This window comes from Scylla paramamosain, chromosome 18 (assembly GCF_035594125.1).
Source record: "Scylla paramamosain isolate STU-SP2022 chromosome 18, ASM3559412v1, whole genome shotgun sequence".
In the NCBI taxonomy this organism is placed as follows: domain Eukaryota; kingdom Metazoa; phylum Arthropoda; class Malacostraca; order Decapoda; family Portunidae; genus Scylla; species Scylla paramamosain.
In genome coordinates, this window is record NC_087168.1 from 13067150 (window position 1) to 13084649 (window position 17500).

Below are 17500 nucleotides of genomic sequence, written 5' to 3' on the forward strand. Positions count from 1 at the left end.
CCAACCAGTTCACGCAGGGAAGCCACAGAACTCCAGACCTCTGATCTCTCTAAAATTTTTGCTTCCATCTATCAACTTGACACAACCTTCCAGACAATTATCCCCTCTTCTTCAGTTACACTCAGCTGTCCCATTTTTCTACACTGAACATCCTCGATCTATCCTTTTCTTATAATTCAAACTGGAAACTTCACATTTCATCCCTAGCTAAAACAGCTTCTATGAAGTTAGGTGTTCTGAGATGTCTCTGCCAGTTTTTCTCACCCCCCTCCCCCCATGCTGCTAACTCTGTCTTATCCGTCCATGTATGGAATATGCTTCACATGTCTGGGGGGGTTCTACTCATACCACTCTTCTAGACAGGGTAGAATCAAAAGCTTTTCATCTCATCAACTCTCCTCTAACTGACTGTATTCAGCCTTTTCCTCATCACTGCTGTGTTGCATCTCGCTATCTTCTACCTCAATTTTCATGCTAACTGCTCTTCTGATCTTGCTAACTGCATGCCTCCCCTCTTCCTGCAGCCTCACTGCACAAGACTTTCTTCTTTCTCTCACCTCTGTCCACCTCTCTAATGTAAGAGTTAACCAGTATTCTCAATCATTCATCCCTTTCTCTGGTAAACTCTGGAACTCCCTACCTGCTTCTGTATTTCCACTTTCCTGTGACTTGAATTTCTTCAAGAGGGAGGTTTCAAGACACTTATTCCTCAATTTTTTACAATCACTTTGGATTCTATTTGGGGACCAGCATCTCAGTGGGTTTTTTTTATTGGACTTTTGTTGTCCTTTTCCAGTGTCCCTCCTACATAAAAAAAAAAATATATATATATATATATATATATATATATATATATATATATATATATATATATATATATATATATATATATATATATATATATATATATATATATATATATATATATGACACATTGCCTCTTTTCCCTCTTTCTTTTAATGTACCTTATAAAATCTAAAAATCTTTCCTTTATAACTTAGATCTGTCTTGTCTGTTTCATCCCAGCATGTTTGAGTAGTCAGTCCTTTCCATTCTCTCTCTCTCTCTCTCTCTCTCTCTCTCTCTCTCTCTCTCTCTCTCTCTCTCTCTCTCTCTCTCTCTCTCTCTCTCTCTCTCTCTCTCTCTCTCTCTCTTTCCTATATACATCAGATTATATCAGAATCAGAACTCTCACTCTCTCTTTCTCCTTTCCTTTCACAATCCAGTCCTGTGAACGTCCCCTCTTATTACATCCTAAACACACTCCAGGATGGTTATTTTTGCTCTTCTCTTTCTCAGCATACTCATCACAATCAGTAGCATTGTATTCTCTGTTCCTTTCATCCCCATTCAATCCAGGTCTCTCACTCTTCCCTTTGCCCTCCTCTCACAGGCTGCAAACTGATGTCATTAAGGAAGGGCTTGACATCAACTTGGCAAACAACGAAATATCCTTCTCGAACTTTAACAATCTCCGAAACAGGGAACCATATTACTGGTCGCTGCCTCAGGTAAGAATAGATATCCACTGTAAACTCTAACAAAATATGACTCAAATTATTGCTGTGAGCATGTGAGGAAACTTCCTTTGTTAAAGGCAAAAAGATGAACAAGTACTTTGATACATCATAATTTCCTGTTCAGTTTTTTTCCCATTTTTTATGAATTTGGCAAGTGAAGGATTTTTTATGAATTTGGCAAGTGAAGGAATATATACTAATAATCTGTAAGACTGATATTTCAATGTATTGCATAATAAATAAAAATTTATACTTGGACTCAATACCATCCACTTCACCATTGCTATTACCTTGATTGGAGCTCCTTTGCCCCTCTCATCACCACCATTACTACTACCACAGATGTTCACTGGAAACCGCCTTGAGTCTTACGGCGGCAGCCTGACAGTGACGCAGAAGTTCCAGATACAACCTGGTGCTGGCATCTACCTTGAGGCTGATGTTATCATTCGTAGCACCAGTGGCAGAGAATTTTTCTGGATGAGGCCACGGCACCTTCAGCAGAACATCCCGGACAGGGAGCAGACGTACACAGTATTGCTGACTGAAGACAGTTTCACCATGAACCAGCAGCCAGCCAGCAGGCAAGTACTTGCAGCAGTATCCTCAGCTGAATGAACTACTGAAACAGTCTAGCTTTTCATCCTCATACAGAAAAGAAGCAGAAAGGAAAATCATACAAGATAATATTATAACAAGAAATGTGTGAGATATAGGAAAGATAAAGTGTATGATTAATATTAGATAATGCACCTTTTGCTTTTTTTCTCTTATGGGATTATCTAAGTATGGGGAGGAAGAATTTTCATTCTTATGCCTTTGACCTTTAAGGCTTGCTTTGGAAAATTATGAAAGTATGGGCATAATGATAGACATCATTCTGTTAGGTCAGAGAACTTGAAACTTAAAAGCTACAGATGATTATTGGAATTTATTTTAAAAAAGCTTGTGCCAGATTTGAATGGCAGTATTGTAACCAGTGAGCTTAATCCAAGTTATAATTTTTTTTGTTGCTATGTAAGAATATTTGGAAAGAAAATTAAAAAAAACAATCACTTACCTATCTTTTTGAATTCCCTTTCAGGTCTGAATTCCTGAAGGCCCTGTCATCCATAGAGGCCATCCTCATTCGAGCCACTCTAAGTGAGCAGATGGTCGCCACCTTCCTCAGTGATGTCATCATGGACACTGCTGTTCCCACTCAGACTGGGCAGCCACGAGCCGTGGAGGTGGAGCAGTGCCAGTGTCCCATGGAATACTCTGGCCTGTCCTGTGAGGTAATTTTGACACACATACACACACATATACATACAGAGACTGGGCAGCCATAAGCCATGGAGGTGGAGCAGTGCCAGTGTCCTGTGGAATCCCCTGGCCTGTCCTGTGAGGTAATTTTGACACGCACGCATGCACACACACACACACACACACACACACACACACACACACACACACACACACACACACACACACACACTGCAAGGAGGTTAGGTGGGAAGAGTGGTCGGTAGACAGGAGTGATGAGTCTTGGGGAGGAGAGTTGTTAAGAATGACAATGGAGAATTCAGTGACATACTGGGTGGAAGAGAATACAATGTTCAGGGGAGAAGATGAACCCTCAAGGCTAGATTTTATTTTTATGAAAGAACCTGAAGTTGTCGAGGATATAGACTATGAGGATATAGACTATAAATGTCCAATAGGTAAAAGTGATCATGTGGTGGTGGAGTGTACATTGAGAGTAGGAGGAAAGATACAAAAGAATGAGTATCACAGAATAGGATAATTCAACTATGGAAGAACAGACTTTGGAAAATTGAGGAATTACTTTGAGCAAGTGGACTGGAATCAGTTTGACAAAGTAACTGGAATACAAGATAAATGGGGAGAGTTTATGAACATATACAATAAGGGTGTAAGGAGATTTGTCCCGAAGATAAGGAAACAAGAGGTTAAGAAGCAGGAGTGGTTTAATAAACGATGTGAGGAAGCAAGGAGGAAGAGTAATCTGGCCTGGATCAAATGTAAGAAAAGGAAAACAAGTGAGACATGGAAAAAAAATATAAAAGGGAGATAAATGAATACTCAAAGGTAAGGAGAGAAGAAATAAAGAATCATGAAAAGATATTGTGGACAGATGTAAGGATGAACCTGGGATGTTCTATAGATATGTGAATGATAAAGTGAAGAATAAGATGGGGTTAAACAAATTGAAGATAAATGGAATGCATGTTGAGGAAGAAGCAGGTATTGCAAAGGTTCTGAATGACTACTTCCAAAGTGGCAGATGTGAGAGTAGAAGGATTGAGTGAGATTAAGGTAAAAGTGGATGAGGTAAGAATAATGATGGAAAACTTGGATGTGAGGAAGGTGCAGGGACCTGATGAAGTATCTAATTGGGTACTGAAGGAATGCAGAGATGAACTTGCACACAAGGTTTACAAACTCATCATAACTTCATTAAGGGAAGGAGTGGTGCCCAAAGATTGGGAAAAAGCTGATATAGTTCCCATATATAAGAATGGAAGCAAAGAAGAACCATCTAATTATAAACCAGTGTCATTAACAAGTTTAGTGGCAAAAATGTGCAAAAGAATATTGAAGCAAAGATGAAGTGAATATCTGGAAAAGAGAGAGATATTAACTGACAGACAATTCAGATTTAGAAAAAGAAGGTCATGTATGATGAATTTAATGTGCTTCTACTCCAGAGTCATAGATATATTACAAGAAAGAGAGGGATGGGCAGAGTGTGTTTATTTGGACTTAAAGAAAGCCTTTGATAAAGTACTCCACAAGAGACTGCTGTGGAAATTAAAAATGTTTGGTGGGCTGAAAGGAGCGTTCCTACATTGGATCAGTGACTTTCTGAGAGGAAAGAAAATGAGAACAGTGGTCAAAGATAGGAAGTCATCATGGAGACAGGTAATTAATGGTGTCCTGCAGGGGTCGGTACTAGCACCAGTTATGTTTGCTATCTATGTGAACGATTTAATGGAAGGGGTGAATAGCTACATGAGTCTGCTTGCTGTTGATGCAAAATTGATTAGGAAAGTGGAGAGGATAGTAGATTGTGAAGCTCTACAGGAAGATCTGAATGTGATTTAGGACTGGAGTGGCACTTGGAAAATGGAGTTTAATGTAAAAAAAAAAAATGTGGTGTTGAGGTTTGCGCATAGTTTTGTGAGGCCAGTCTTTAGTTATAAATTGGGTAATAAGGAAATAAAAGTAAAGAGTGAAGAGAAAGACCTTGGAATCACTGTCACTGATAAACTGTCCCAGAGGTATATGTAAGAAGGAAGACAGGGGAAACATATAATCTGGTGAAAAACATAAGAACATTGTTTAACTATCTAGATGAAGAGATGATTAGGCATTTAATTGTGACAATGATAAGACCTTATTTGGAATATGCAGCAGTGATATGGTCTCCCACCACTAAAAGGGACATAAAGAAATTAGAGAGAATACAACGACCAGCAACAAGGTTGCCTCTGACCTTATCAGACTTATTGTATGAAGAGAGACTAAAGAAACTAAACCTGCCCACCTTGGAAGAGAGAAGAGAGAGAGGTGACCTGATTGCCTTGTATCAAATTTTGTCAGGTTATGAAAAATTGGACCAGAGTGATTTAGTGGTGAGAGACTTAAAAAGCACAAGAGGGCATGGGAAGGTGAAGAAGGGTTTGTGTAGAAGGGATATTAAGAAGAACGGTTTCTTGCAAAGGACTGCAGGAATGTGGAATGAGCTGCAAAAAGAAGTAGTCAATGCATTATACGTGATTTTAAGGAAAATCCGGGTAAGAGTAGATATTGAGACAGGACAGCATGAGCATAGACTCCTCCTCCCATAAACCACAACTAGGTAAATACACAGAGACTGGGCAGCCATGAGCCATGGAGATGGAACAGTGCCAGTGTCCTATGAAATACTCTGGCCTGTCCTGTGAGGTAGTTTTGACTTGTGCACACACACACACACACACACACACACACACACACACACACACACACACACACACACACACACACACACACACACACACACACACACACATACAGGCCATGGCCATGTAGTGTAGTGGTTAGCATGCTTGGCTCACAATTGAACAGGCCCATGTTTGAGTCCTGGAGGTGGCAAGGCAGATGGGTGAGGCTCTTAATTTGTAGCCCTGTTCACCAGCATCAAGTAGATGCAGGATGTAAGCCAAGTGGTTGTTACCTCACTGTCCTGGTGTGGAGTGTGCTGGTGTGGGGACACATTTTCAAGTAGACCTAGTAGATGTTCATGATGTTGGTGTCATGATTAGTGATGTGGAAGTCTCACAGCTTCTCACTTTTCCTTGTGTCCCTGAGCACAATTTTCAGCTGTTCCATAGGTCAGCTCTTTGTGTTCTGTGGCTGAACAGGCTGCCATCCAGTCTGAATTTTACATTAACACTTATTCTCATGCCCCCTTCACAACAGACGTGCAAGGCAGGTTATTACCGAAAGGAATCCACCAATCAGTGCCTCCAGTGTCCCTGCAATGGACATGAATCTTATTGTGCAGAGCGGCCAGATGGCAGCGTCCAGTGCGAGTGTCTGCCTGGCTATTATGGGCCCAGCTGTGCAGAATCAGGTAGAATTGACTCCTAGTTGTGCATGTTGGTGTGTTGCAGTGGCATCAAGTGACTGGATGGTGTGATAGAGGACAGAGGCCAGAGTGATAGCCAAAAATGTGGATGGATGGTGAGTGGGAAGGTGAAGTCATCACTTGGCTAATTTTACATTGAAGGAGCTGGAGGAGAAGAACCAGGAGTAGAAAAAGGCACTCACTCCCATTCAGTTATAGTTTTCCACTGATGATTGCAAATATGATTATTGTCATTGTTAAACATTTAGGTGTAAACATTAGTTGAAGTGATGACCATCTTTATGATGAAGTGAAAAAAATTCTGTGCCTTATCCTCTGCTTGGTGTGTCATATGTACAAGAATATGTATGACTCTTGCATGAACTCTAATTTAGTTGTATGTAGTGCATGTAATGCATGAATTGTAGTTAGAATATCTGTAAAGCATCTTAAGATACTGTTGTTGCACTGGAGTAGCTCTGTCTGTCATTAATGACTGATGTATTCTTTGTAGCATTCACAAAACTCATGCATCATCTCTGGCTTTTTATTTATTTATTATTTTTAAGCTCTGTTAAATTAGTGGCTTATCACAGAAGCAGAGGTTTTTTAATTTAAGTATGAAGAAATTATACTACAGGGATTGTGTGTCTTCACTTACTGTATACCCTTGTTTTCTTTGTTAAAATACCAGGATGATTGATTGATCAGTCTGTCTTTCACTTATCTTCACATGCTTCGCACTGCTGACTATATTCTAGCTGTCAGAAATCCTTTTAGAAACCAGGCTGGGTCTTTTATTTTGGGCTTTCTTTGATGCAGAGGAGTATCAAATGTTATTTCTTTCGCCACTGAGTTGTAGGTGGACCACTGAGTTTATAACAAGGTTTCTGACAGACTATAATATGTACATGACACTTTAGGGAAAGAGCAATACTGGTTTGGTTTACAGAATATACTACTTTTAAATAGCGATGAAATTATTTATATTGTTTTCAACATACCCTTGCCAGAGAAACATTTGTATATTTTAATGAGATGAAGTACTGGTAGACTCTTATTTTACAGTATATTTATACATACTCATGGGATATACTGTATTTTGCACTTTATAAGATACTGCATTGTAGAAAAGAACCAAAACTTAGAATAATATTTTTCTGAAAGGTTTAGGCTCAAGCAGCACTACATAAATTGTTTGTTATGGTAATAATTTTTACAAAAGTACAAACTTGATCTTAATTATCTCCATTCAATAATATTTACTAATGATTTTTATTTCTATAACTTTCTATAAAAAAGAAAAACTCAGAATCAGTACACTTGTACATGTTATCATTACACATAGGCTTTGCTCCCAACTGCTCTTGCACCTCAATTTGTTGCTTGGATTGCTGCATCCTTCACATACTGATCAAATGTTTATTTTTTATACAGTGTATCAACAACAATAATGAAGTAGATTATATTATAGAAAATTATTTTTAATGGCAATTGCATATGATACTATCTTGAGCCATAGCTGATCACTGCCTTAACTTAATCGTTCTGCCTAAGGACATACCTCTTGGGTTTTCATGGTATTTTTAAGAGGAAAAGTGTAACTTTATAAACTGTAAAATATAGTACTTACAATGTTGTTTTCATAAATTCATTTACAAAGTGATAAGAATGACATGTGTTTATTGTAGCTTCTGTCAAGATACTCACCATTCTTATCTTATATGAAGTTATGACCTTGAGGTCACCTGAAGCTGCACAGTTGTGTGATGATATGGATAGAAATTTGAAATCATCATGCCTGTATTTTTTTGGTCAGTGTATCTTTGGCTTGGTAATGCAGCTAAGAAAATAATTTCTTCTCTTCACTTTAATGCAGTACTGAAGTTGTGCTGCACAGAGCATGCTGGCTTATGTATTCTTTAATTATGCTTAACTGCCAGTGGGTAGGGATGCATAATATTCTCTAATAACACAGGTCAGAATTTCATCCCAGTTATGAGAAATATCCAGATTTCTTTACTTCTCTATCAAGATTTTGGGATTTCTTTATTGGCCAAATTGTCAGTTTACTCTAGTGATTAGATTTTTCATATGTGTGGTCAGAGCACAGACCAGTCCAGTACAAGCAGCAGCAGCAGTGACCCTCTGCAACCTGACCCTTGTCCCCCTTCATATGCCTGACTTCATCACAGATGTCCCATCTCGGTCTTATTTAAGCTGTTATGTACTTACCTTGATACTGAGTTTCCTTAATTAGGATATATATATATATATATATATATATATATATATATATATATATATATATATATATATATATATATATATATATATATATATATATATATATATATATATTATATATATATATATATATATATATATATATATATATATATATATATATATATATATATATATATGTATATGTATAGGGGAACCTCAGTTGATGCTGAGCTTCCTTAATTAGGATATATATATATATATATATATATATATATATATATATATATATATATATATATATATATATATATATATATATATATATATATATATATATATATATATATATATACATACATACATACACATGTGTGTATATATACGTATGTGTATAGGGGAACCTCAGTTTTCAGACTTAATTTATTCCTGAATTCTGTTCAAAATCCGAAATGTTAAAAAACTGAAACTGTTTCTCCCCATAGGAATCAATGTACAGTAGATTAATCTTTTCTCAGACACCAGTTCACCATGTCTTAGTGGATAATGGTCAACACTCACATTGCTAAGATGGCTACTTCACAACATCTCCAGCTTATAATTTTTGTTTTATCCAGAAAAGATGTATTGAATGAACTTAGTGACACAGAACCCATCAAAAGATATTGTTTAGACCATGCAGGTCTTTATCACCAGTCTAGCAGGGAAGCCCTACAGAGTGAAACAGAGAGGAGCAACCCACTTACCACCAAAATTGAGGTGATCATAACACTTAGACATCTTGCTGCTGGGAAAAACTATTGGGAAAATGCAGTTGTGGAGTACTTATGGCATTGTGGGTCAAAGAGAGCCACAGGTCAGGATAACTCCTGAGTGCCGAACCTTGTTTGTTTATATCAAGGTTCTTCAGTTTCTTCAATGGGATAACATTTAACTTATTTCAAAGATTGAATTACTGTCTTATCCTCTGTCTCTCCTCCAAATATACAAAAATGAAGGAAATTTTTATTGAAACTATAAATTAGTAATAAATGGCTGCTTTTGCTACGTCTTGTAGTATTTGAAATCAAGTAACTTTGTTCGAAAACTGAATTATGGTATGGCAACGGAAGCAATTATGATTTAGAATTTTTGTTCAAAAACTGAGTTGTTCGAAAAGGGAGACATTCAGTAACTGAGGTTCCAATATATATATATATATATATATATATATATATATATATATATATATATATATATATATATATATATATATATATATATATATATATAATAGCTAGTCACTCTTGATAAATATAAATTAAAATTTACAATAATTTTGTTATATTATGTACACAAATCAAAATCCTACCCAGATTTTTACAGGACACCAAGGAGATAAAGGCAGCACACTAGTGTGCCACAGCACAGATATATATATATATATATATATATATATATATATATATATATGTTTATATATATGTATGGGTGTTTTTGTGTTTTGGGAATTTAATACTCTTGCATTTCCAAATGATAATTGTTTTCATGTTCTTCTTTGAAGTAGTTTTAAGTTGTTGTGAATGCAGGATTGCGATAACTGTTAGAAAGTATTTAAAAAATAGCATCATTAGATGCAGAAGAAATATAGCTATAGTAGAAATTTAGCAACATATACATAGTACTTCTTGTATGATGAAGGAAACTGTACTTTTGGATTACTTAAATGACATTTTACATAGTCTGCACATGCTGGTTTGCTTCTCCAATTAATGAACTAACAAAGACTAACTTTTATTTCATCATGTGCCTCTACTTCTGCTTTGATATGTTTAATGGCTGGTCTTCTGGAGTTCCTCAAGGAGAGTAATTGCAAGAAAAGTTTCTATTTTCTTTTCTGTGCATATTAGTAGAAAGAAAAATTCAAAGTTCCCATTTTCTCATCCACCTCTCTGGACATTCTTTACATATGTTTTGTGTTTATTTGTTTTAAGGATAACACATAGAACACAATAATGTTGCAAAGATGTGGAAATAATTTTCTCTTTTTTTACATCCCTCGCCACCTTATTAAATCTTGAAGTTCTTTAATATAACATACAATGCAGGAAGACTGTCTTTCATTACTGAGATTATAAGGTTATCCTGTTTGTCTTGCACATACTTACATTAATGTAATGAAATTTTCAGTAAAGTTTTAAAGGGTGATGTTCAAATCCTTTAGTGCTTCCTCAGCAGAAATAGGCTTGTTCTATCTAATACCTCCAACACTACCTGGTTGATTTCATAACATCACCAGTAATTGGCACATCTAATGTAAAAGATAGATTACTGTGTGAAGTTCAGAATAAGATATCATTGTGCATACTGCCAGCTGATGTTAAGGTAGTGAGAGAAACTGACACTGGGAAAATGTTTCCTGTATGTGAATTTAATATTAGTCATCTGAGTGAAACAGTAATCTCAAAACATGAATAGCACAAAACTCAAAAAGTGTGTGTGTGTGTGTGTGTGTTTACCTAGTTGTATTGTACAAGGCATAAGCCAAAGCTTATTTTGTCCTATCTCCATAACCATATTTATCCAGTTTCTGTTTAAACAGGTGTACACTGTTTGCCACAACCTTCCTTCATATCATTCCAAATTTCAATGCTTCTATACGGGAAGCTGTATTTCGTGATTTTGCTTGAACGTCCACTCTTCTTTATTTTCTTCCCTTGCCTCCTCGTCCGTCTCTCTCCCTCCTCCATCTGTGGTACCAAATTATTTCTGTCTATTCTTTTTATATTGTTTACTAATTTGTACATTGTTATCAGGTCTCCTCTTTCTCTTCTCTCTTGTAGTATTGGTAATCCCAACTCATTAAGTCTTTCTTCATAGCTTAAGTCTTTCAGTTCTGGTACCATCATTGGTGCTATCCTCTGTATTCTTTCCAGTTTCTGTATATCTTTCTTTCCATGCATATTACATTTTAGATCGAATCATGCTTGTTATAATTTTCTTCATCATTTCTTTATCTAAATAGTTAAACGCCACCCTAATGTTTTTTTAACAAGCTGTATATAGAGCCGAATATCCCATTTCTGTGTCTTTCACATGATAAGGTGTCTTGAATCATTACTCCCAGATCTTTTTCTTCATTACTTTTCATTATTATTTCTCCTCCCATTCTTTACTTCCATGAAAGTCTCTTTTTAGTTTTTCCTGTTTCCAACACATGGGATTTTCTGGTGTTAAATTCTAGTTTCCATCTTTGGCTCCATGTATGTATCTTGTCAGTATCCTTTTGTAACTCCTTGCAGTTATTTTCATTATTTTTGCATCATCAGCAAAAAGGTTTATATAACTATTTAGATCCTCTGTCATATCATTTACATATATTTGAAACATAATAGGTGCCAACACAGGTCCTTGCAGTACTTGTCACTTTGCAGCAACTTGAATTAGTGTTTCTGATTATTGTTCTCATTTCCCTCCCTTGTAAATAATCCTCCGTCCATCTTATTAGTGTTTCTGATTACTGTTCTCATTTCCCTCCCTTGTAAATAATCCTCCGTCCATCTTAATGTTGCTTCCTTTAGTCCTCCATCATTCTTAACTTCCACATAAGACTTTTGTGGGGAACTTTATCAAATGCTTTTTTGAGATCCAGGTATACTGCATCAAACCATCCATCCCTCTCTTGCACTCCATTTATTACTCTCGTATAAAAGCTCAGTAGATTTTTGACACAGGATCTCCCTTTCCTGAATCCAATTGCTTTTCTGTAATTATCTTTCAATCTTCTAAATATTGCACCCATCTATTTTAAATTACTATTTTACAAAGCTTGCTTACAATATTTGTTAGTGACACTAGTCTGTAATTTAACAGTTCCATTTCATTTTCCCCTTTGTATATTGGGACTATGTTAGCTCTTTTCCGTTCCCTTCGTACTTTTCCTTCTTTGAACGAGCTGTTAATTATATCCCGTGTGGGTTCCTCCATTTGTTCTCTGCATTCTTTTAATATCCATCCATTTACTTGATCTAGTCCCTTAGCTTTCTAGCATCCAGCTCTTCCAGCAGTTTCTTGATTTCTTGTCTCTTTACTTGTATCTCCTATATTCCCTCATTCTGTGAAACCACATTCGGTGCCATAAAATCAATTTTCTTTGTAAATATGGACTGGAAACTCATTCATTAGTTCACTCATGTTTGTAGTTTCATAAATTCTTCCTTCTCTTTTTAACTTGTTTATGTCATCATCTGTTTCATTTTTCCATTTGCATATCTGTAGAAGAATTTGGGTCTTCCTTGAATTTTCTTACTATGTCACTTTCAAAATTTCTTTCTTCTCTTCTTATTATACCATATTCATTCCTTGATTTTCTGTATTCTTCCCTAGAATTTGTGTTCAGTTTTTCATTATTTTCCTCCATGCCCTGTCCTTTTTCTTTTTTGCTTCTACACATCCAGCATTATAACATTCATGGTTCCCAATTTTCACTTTATAATGTGGTACAAACTGTTGCACCCCTTCTCTATACCTGCTCAAAAATATCCCATATTTTTCTTACACAACTTTACTTTCAAATAGCTCTTTCCAGTTAATTTTTCCATAAAATTTATTAAGCTCTGCAAAGTTTCCCTTAGCATAGTTCTGTCTCCCATTTCTAAATTGTTCATACCTGTGCAACACTGTTTTTTTCCTGTAGTACTATTTCTATTATCACATGATCACTTCTTCCCATTGGACTCAGACAATGTATACTTGGTCTACTTTCTGAGGTTTTTGTAAATACTAAGTCCAACTGTGATGGTTCTTCTCCTCTGCATGTTGTCGGCTCGTTAACCCATTGTCTCATTGTATTCACCATCATGGTTTGCATAAGTTCTTCACTCCATGACCTGACATTTTCTTTCACTTCCATCTCTTCCCAGTTAATTCCCTTAATGTTGAAGTTGCCTACTAAGAGCACTTTGTTATTTTTCCTTATCATTTCTTCTATGCTATTTCTTGTTTCTGGTTACATAGTTTTATATCAACTGGTCTCCCATGTCTTAGTTTTTGGTGTATGTATGTCACAATAACTTTTCTTTATTCACTTCCTTTGATCTTAATCACAACACTCAAAGTTTCTGCCATTCCATCACCATGTTCTACTATCTCAACAACAATATTCTCTTTTACCAATATCATCACTCCTCCTCCCTTTTCCTTTTCTGTCTCTCCTCCATGTGCTATAATCTCCCTTTGCAAATCTCATCTTTATTTCCTCTTTTAGTTTGGTTTCCATTAAACATACCATGTCTGGTTTATTGTTCTTTAAGTAGTCTTTAAGTTCCAATAGGCTTGACACCAAACCATCTATATTTGCTAGGTTAGGTTAGTGTGTGTGTGTGTGTGTGTGTGTGTGTGTGTGCACGTGCACTCATGCACATACCCTTGAATATTGAGACTTTAAAGTAAATACACATTCTAGGCCATCCAAATGGCCAGTTATATTATAAACTTTGCTGTACCTCTTTTCTCATATGGAGAATTTAGGCATAAGGAAATTACTTGTATTAAATATCCTGTTTTCTGATCTGGAGTAGGCTGATGTATTCAGTCATTCCTGGTTATATTTCAAAGCAGTTATTTCTGTCCTCATGTTTATGTTCTTTTGAAATTGTTGTGTGTTATTGTTGTTGCTATTGTCCTCTGCTTCTGTGCATATATAGCATATGATATATTGGCTGTGTATGTCTGATTTTCACTCATCAATTTTTTAGTAACTGGAGTTGTTAGGTTGCTCAGCATGAAAGCAATAGATTTATTTGAATGCATGTGTTGTTTGATAAGATTTTGGTATTTTTACTGTGAGGATTGACTATTTTTTACTTTTTTTGCCTGAAGCTGGGAAACTTAAATACATAGATGCATGCTTTTCTTCAGGCATTTGAGCCATTAATGCCATTAATTTCTGTACTAATTCCAATATACCAGAAACAGACCACAAAGCACAGGTTTCTTGATGACTACCAGCTGGATGTGAATGGAAATGTTGTGGAATATTCACTTATAAGACAAAAATAGCTAACAATACAAAAACTTTTGAATAACATTTAAGTTATTTACTGCCTTAGAATGAACAAATACCTGAGATATTATCCTCCTTAATCTTCTGTTGTTGCATTTACTGTAAATTAAAGTCACTACATAAATACATAAACTAGTTCATGCCTCTGTACACATCCACCTTCAGAAAACTGTGGCTCGGTGGTGAGTGCTATTGCTCATTGAAACAAACCTAATCCATGTGGTGGTTGGCAGGTGCATCAATCATTTAACTCCCTTTTTTCCTTTAGCATTCTAATATGGTCTGCAGCTTTGTGATTGGCTTCAATGTTGCATGTCTGTAGGTCTGATGGTCGAACTTAGGCCTATCAAAGTGCTCTTCAGCCAGCAAGCTCGGGAAGTGTATGAGAACTTCACCTGCTCATACCACTCAACTGAGCCACTGAGCATGACAATCACACGGGAACCTACATGGGTAGAGGATGGTTCCCCAGCTGCTCTCATGGACTCGCAGGCTCCCCACCTCATCGAGCAGTATGCCCATGGAGCTAAATACTTTTCACTGCTCCGCCTTTTACGTGGCCACAGAACAGTCACTTGCAGGGTATTTGATGCCAGTAATAAAGAGGTGGCCCAGATGTCCTCCCAAATATTTTATACCTATAAAGACTGGACAGCACGTAAGTTGGCGCAACGTCATGTGGTTTGCTTATCTCATCTTATATGCCTTCTATAAGTACCTACAGTATGTATCTAGGTATGATGGCATTCAGACGGAGTACTGAAAAAGTAGTAAGGGATATAAAAAGTTATTGTACATAAAACTTGTATAGGTTGCACTTGTACAAGTTGTTATGTCACAAACTCCAGTAAATTTCATATCTATAAAACAAATGAATTGATATACTATAGACCAAGCAACTAGGGACAAAAATACCAATATAGGCATGAATATTGTTTATTCATGTGACCAGACATTCTATTGTCAAGTAGATGCCATCTTCAGTGGTCCAAGTAGAAACAAAACATATAGGACATATAGAACTAAATAACTATGTTAGATTTTGTTTAGATCAAACAATACCAAAATGTCACAAAATTTCAGCCTGCTTTATTGGCTGTGAAATTATGCATAAGTGTAACCATACAGATTTACAAACTTTAAAGTCAGTGTACATTTAGACTTAAAACCTACATTAAATAGTCAATTGTCATCTACCACCTTGTATATTGCTTGAGCTTAAGAAAAAAAATGTTACACCACTTTTTTGGTTATGTATGTTGTTGTTTTTTAGTTTTTTTCTACATACTGAAAATAATGCCAGTTTGACATGAATACATCTTGTCTGATGAGTAAATGATAATTCTGCCTGCTCTGGTATTTTTCTTTCTGATGAAGCTATAGTGTTCCCACAACCAGTCTTATCTCAGGTGAACCAGTAGACTGCTATATATTAAGAACTCTGCAAGATCCAGATATGATGGGTGATTTAGTTGCCAGGTGCTTTTTATCTGAAAAAAAATTTGTTGAATATTAGATCATTAGTACTCAGAGTGAAGAGATTAATGATGGGAGTAATTTTAGGTAACTTGTTAGAATAGCAGTGCAGTGTTACAACACAAAATTACCTACCATACCAGGTAAGTTTGCATGTCACATAAATGAATTAGTTATGCATGTAATCCAGTAGCTCAGCATGATAAATCTTGATTATTTATGAGGATCATAAAGGAATAGTATTGCAGAATTATTAAACTTTTTTTTTATGTAATTTTATTATTAGTTTTTATCATACTGACATTCTTATATATGTGGAAGGCCTCAAGATTACACTTAGATTTACATTCTCAGATTTTAGCTTCATAAATTAAAAGTCTCATGAATATGATTATTGGGCAACTCATTGCCATGAGAAAGTAATGTGAGTGTTGGATTGCTAGATGATTCCATGATGATTTGTATGTATATCACACAGGTCTTATTCTGTATTATTTTGAAAGGTTTCATTATATTGCCATGGGCAATTCACATTATCTCTACATGTAGTAATTACAAAACAAGCAAAAAAGCAAATAAAGGAACACTGACAAACAGTATAAAAGTCATGGAGTGAAATGATAGTCTACATAGATTGTACTAGGATGAATCAGGGCACCTCAGGTTACCATCCTTGAGAGAGAGAGAAATTGAAACAAATTGCATAAGCTGTCTTGTCCCACAGATCCACCCACCCCTGGAGAGGACGGCCCCACCATTGAGGTGATTGTTTCTGAGCCCAGCATCAAGGTTGTCACTGTCAACTCCACTGTCCAGTTGGCATGTTCTGCCCGTGCTGTGACTGGTGTTCAGGCAAGTTATTAGTTATGTTATATTGAATGTTTCACTGCATATTATTGGCATTACCTGAAATGAGAAGCTTTTCCACCATGTGGTAAGAGTCTTGTCATTGGAAAATGTGACAAGTCAGTCTGGAAAGACTAAATGTAGAAAATTGTATGATGTGCATTTTGCTTAATTGTAGTGTCTAGGACTTGAGGTAAACCTGTGTTGGCCTGCCTCCACATTTCCAGTTATCTCTCATACTATAAAGAAAAAAACTTGAATGTGTATTATCTATATTATTTCTGCATAGCAGGAGACTTGAAACCAGAATCTCACTTATGAAACAAATACATGAACCTCTACACCATCAGGCCACTAATGATGGTGGTAATAATTATGATGTCATTGGTAACCCTTTGTCATCAACAGACTCGCATTCCTGTTACCTGGAGCAAGGTTGGAGGGGAGCTGCCATATGGGAGAGCAAGGGACAACCGTCAAGGCCTGCTGGTGATCACTGAGGTGAGGATGCCTGCATCTTCTTCCCATATGTTGACAGGGTGAGAGACTTTGACACAAACAGATGGACAGACACAACAGTTAGCTGTATAAATATGGAGGAAGGAGAGAATCAAATAAAGAGGAAAGGACTGACAGTAAGATAGTACTTTAAATTCTTACCTTTCAGACATGTATATTGATTATTTAGCTGTTACATTCTTTATTAACCTTCTTTTCCTGCTCTTGTTATATATTAGCCTGGTGTGTAAGTAGATATTCCTCTTCATCCTCAGT

General features: G+C 36.2%; 1 protein-coding gene across 1 annotated transcript in view; it reads left to right on the forward strand.

The window, feature by feature from the left end:
• The window catches only part of LOC135109126 (basement membrane-specific heparan sulfate proteoglycan core protein-like), a 359280-nt gene that overhangs the window by 245002 nt on the left and 96778 nt on the right, over positions 1-17500 (forward strand). Inside the window, 7 exon segments of the mRNA XM_064020215.1 lie at positions 1394-1511; positions 1863-2104; positions 2605-2797; positions 5988-6141; positions 14727-15062; positions 16605-16732; positions 17135-17227. Coding sequence (XP_063876285.1) covers positions 1394-1511; positions 1863-2104; positions 2605-2797; positions 5988-6141; positions 14727-15062; positions 16605-16732; positions 17135-17227 — 1264 coding nt within the window.